This window comes from Cebus imitator, unplaced genomic scaffold, assembly GCF_001604975.1.
Source record: "Cebus imitator isolate Cc_AM_T3 unplaced genomic scaffold, Cebus_imitator-1.0 Scaffold0, whole genome shotgun sequence".
Classification (NCBI taxonomy): domain Eukaryota; kingdom Metazoa; phylum Chordata; class Mammalia; order Primates; family Cebidae; genus Cebus; species Cebus imitator.
In genome coordinates this window covers 20,340,821-20,344,878 of record NW_016107315.1, presented here as the reverse complement: position 1 = coordinate 20,344,878, position 4,058 = coordinate 20,340,821, and the positions used below count along the sequence as shown (strand labels likewise).

General features: G+C 39.3%; 1 protein-coding gene across 5 annotated transcripts in view; it reads right to left on the bottom strand.

Annotated features, from left to right (window-relative positions):
- The window catches only part of SIAE (sialic acid acetylesterase), a 37,083-nt gene that overhangs the window by 23,735 nt on the left and 9,290 nt on the right, over window positions 1-4,058 (bottom strand). For all 5 annotated transcript variants that reach the window (XM_017524104.1, XM_037736546.1, XM_037736542.1 and 2 more), the window contains one exon: window positions 351-526. In XM_017524104.1, the coding sequence (XP_017379593.1) occupies window positions 351-526 (176 nt within the window). The remainder of the gene's footprint in view (window positions 1-350; window positions 527-4,058) is intronic.

Here is a 4,058-nt window from a genome sequence, read left to right as displayed (position 1 = left end):
CAAAAAAAAAAAAAAAAGGGCAAGAAAATAAAAATCAACTTGAGAAGAAACTCTCAGTTTTTAAAAAAGTGCTAGAGAAAACAATACTCCTTCTAGGTTCCTAACCTTCTAAGTTCTTAACCTATGTAGAATATATTAGCACCAGTCAATAACTACCAATTTAATCAATAACTTATCTCTTACGATTGTTAAGTCAAATTAATGAATTCATTCAAAGCACTTAGAACAGATCTCGGCTCATGGTATTCAGTAAATAGAAACAGCTCTGCTTCTCCTCGTTGCCCCTTTATTCTTCCTTCTTTTCCTTCATCATCAACACTATGTATTATTGCTGAGACTCTGCAAATTACCTGTAAAACAGTCATCTGCATGTTACTCTGCCCACTACAGAGCCAGACGTCTCCAAACAGGACATCATGAACTCTCATGGTGAAGTTTATTTTCTCCAAAGTCTGTTGTGCCATCACTTCAAAAGGTCCTCCAGGCTTCATAGGATCCAGTACCACCATCCAGGTATTAGAGTGAGCTAAAATAGTAACAGGACTCCAAGGAATTAATCAATTAAAATGAAATTAAAGCCCAATTATACTCATTTGTGGCTATTCCCAGCCTCTGTAATAAATTGAATTCAAAGCTATGAAGATTGGCCAAATTTCAGACAAGAGGATAAAACTAACAAGAGCAGCAACATTTTTATCCTTAATCTGTACCAATCCCTCTTTACTTTTAACTTTTGAAGCATTTACAAAAAAAGTAAGTTACCCAGTTATAATCCTAAATGAGGATAGATAAAAATACACACAGATTAAAATTCAAGAGTTTAATAGAAAACATAAAAAAGAAATTTTTATTATACTATCCAGCTGTCAAAATTAACATAATTTCATCTTTTAGATTAGCATAATGTCCCAAACTAACTTGCAATTACTCAATCATATGTGACCACAGGGTAGAGGAAATCGCTGATAATCTGGAACTTCCCCTGGCTTGACAGTATCCCACCTCCTCCTGCGTTGCCAACAAGGATTAACACTACCAGTGGTCCGGGTTCTCCTAACAGCAAACTGTTGAGTGGAGAAACTGACACACCAAAAAGTAGTGGGAGGCATATAATTTAATCTCTCTGTGAAAAAGATATTCCAATATGCCCAATTAATTATTTTTACAGAGTTGTCTACAAGACTTAAGTCTTTGGGACTCAATTAGGGAGATGAGAAGCTATCCAAGACCCAATTTCAGGAATTCAAAGCATATTCCCTAGAACTACCCCTACCACCCTGCTCCCTCTCATCACTCACCAGACCACCTCTGCCATCAACAAACTTAGAAGCTTCAGGAAAATATCTTCAAAATGGCAAAAATTATGCCAAGGAGAACCAAGCAACATGAACAAAGTTGATGAAACAAGAGTGGGAAAATAGAAAAAAAAATGAGATATTAACATTTTAAAATAAATATCCTTGGCATTATGCCAAAGAATATGAACTGATTTATAATTTGTACCCATCAGATCAATGTAAATTCAAAGGGAAAGAATGATAAGAACTGGAAATGAAGCATCCTAAAATTATTACATCCAATATGAGAAACAATAAATTCTAAATATACCATCCAAGTGCCTCCTATATGCTAGACGCTGCAAAGTTCTTTCTAATCAGCAAGAGCTAAGCAGAAGCATCAGATGTCCCGATGTACAACAGGTGACTAGCAAAAACTCAATTCATAAAATATTGCTCAGAGTTCTGGGGAAAATGTCCAAAAGCCCCAAGTCATCAGGGAAAGGGTGCATGTTTGCTCCTCTTAAAAGCATAAGCAGGCCGGGCACGGTGGCTCACGCCTGTAATCCCAGCACTTTGGGTGGCCGAGGCGGGTGGATCACGAGGTCAAGAGATCAAGATCATCCCGGTCAACATGGTGAAACCCGGTCTCTACTAAAACTACAAAAAATTAGCTGGGCATGGTGGCGCGTGCCTGTAATCCCAGCTACTCAGGAGGCTGAGGCAGGAGAATTGCCTGAACCCAGGAGGCGGAGGTTGCGGTAAGCCGAGATCGCGCCATTGCACTCCAGCCTGGGTAACAAGAGCGAAACTCCGTCTTACAAAAAAAAAAAAAAAAAAAAAAAAAAACACAAAAAAAAAAAAAAAAAAAAAAAAAAAAAAAAAAAAAAAAAAAAAAAAAAAAAAAAAAAAAAAAGCATAAGCAATTAAGCTTGCTACTCCCATGCCTAAGAGGTTAATTAAACCCTGGACCAAATGTTCGGTATTGTTTTTATACCATCAATAGCTACAAGTCAACATATTAAATGTATAATTCACCTAAACCAGAAAAATCACTGTTTTGGAAACAGTGGGCAGCTAGGACAGATTGTGTCGCACAGGTGTGATGTGTTCCATATGGCTCACACTTCTGAGCAGGCAGACACTCCAATCTGTCCCAACTCCAGGCTTGCCAAGGTCTTTCCAGGCTTCCTGCACTGACACATCTTACTGGAGCTCTGTCCTTCTGCCACCACCGTTACTCGCTTATGATGGTGAGGTCAACCCCCAGAAAACCAAGGACTATTTCTTAGCCTTCTATGGCTATACTATTTATTCCTATTCACTGCTATTAATTAGGTATTTACCCTTAGCCTCAATCCAGCAACATAGCTGGTGAAGAAAACTACCTTCACCAGAGGTTCTGAAAAATTTTGCTACCCAGTAATAAAAAGACAATGCTCAAACTATTTGGGCAAAACATGGCAATACCATCCTACTACAGCCATTGGATGCACTCCCTCTAGGGCCTAAGGAGTCAAAAAACTAGGCATCAAGAGCTGAGCCTTATTCCCAAGATTGCCCTCCCAGAGAAACCTCCTTCCAACTTCCTCAAAGACCTTGGAAAACTTTCTTCTGTGCTAGTCCTCAAGATGTTACTTTCGAACTTTTTTTTCCTTCCCTACTTGATAAAAGAAAAGTAACCTCTGGCCAGGCGTTGTGGCTCATGCCTGTAATCCCAGCACTTTGGGAGGCCAAGGCGGGTATATCACCTGAGGTCAAGAGTTTGAGACTAGCCTGGACAACATGGTGAAACCCCATCTCTACTAAAAATACAAAAATTAGCTGGGCATGGTGGTGGGCACCTGTAATCCCAGCTACTTGGGAGGCTGAGGCAGGAGAATCACTTGAACCCAGGAGGCAGCGGTTGCACTGAGCTGAGATCACACCATTACAGTCCAGCCTGGGCAACAAGAGCAAAATTCCATCTCAAAAAAAAAAAAAAAGAAAGAAAGAAAGAAAGAAAAGAAAAAGTAAACTCTGACAATAACAAGTGTTAAGAACAGTTAACTTCCAGACAAAGCAGGGAAAACTTGATGTGATGCACTCCAGAGGTTACTAATGGTTAAACCAATTCAGAGACAGTTCATTTAAAACAATAAGGATTTACTCCTATGTAGGTACATACAAAGAACAGCAGCAATTGTGAAGACTGTTTCTTAGACCAAAAGCAAGGGTGAGATTAAAAAGGGAAAACCCACCATGTTTCTTATCAGTTCAGGACTGGTTGGTTGAAATGGAGCTCACCACAGGCAAATGAAGTTCATTTAAGAGGTATTAGAAATGGTATAGACCCATGAAGTCCATAAGCTTGAGTCCAAATAATAAATGACCAACTAACCACAAAGAGTTCGCCATCCAGCTGGCTTTCTGCTGATCCAGATCAGCTTTCTGAACAAGTGGCTCTGCATCCTTCTTCTGGGCCCTAATCACTTGCTATCAGCTATTCCAAGCCAGGCCCAGGTTTCTGTAAATTTTCATTTTCAGTGCATTCAAATCTCTGCTTCCTTGCAATTTTTCTTGTACCACCTAGGAAGATTAATTTCCTTTTTTCATTACACAGCTACTTAGAGTGCTTAGTGTGCCAGGCACTCCATCAAGTAAATAGTAGGAAGTAAACCCCATCCCTGGGTTACATTGAAAAGACAGCCATGCAAATTGACTAGGGCTTTATGTTTTCATATGTAAAGGTTAGCATTTCTGGTAGCCTATTTCTTTCTTTCTTTTTCTTTTCTTTTTTTT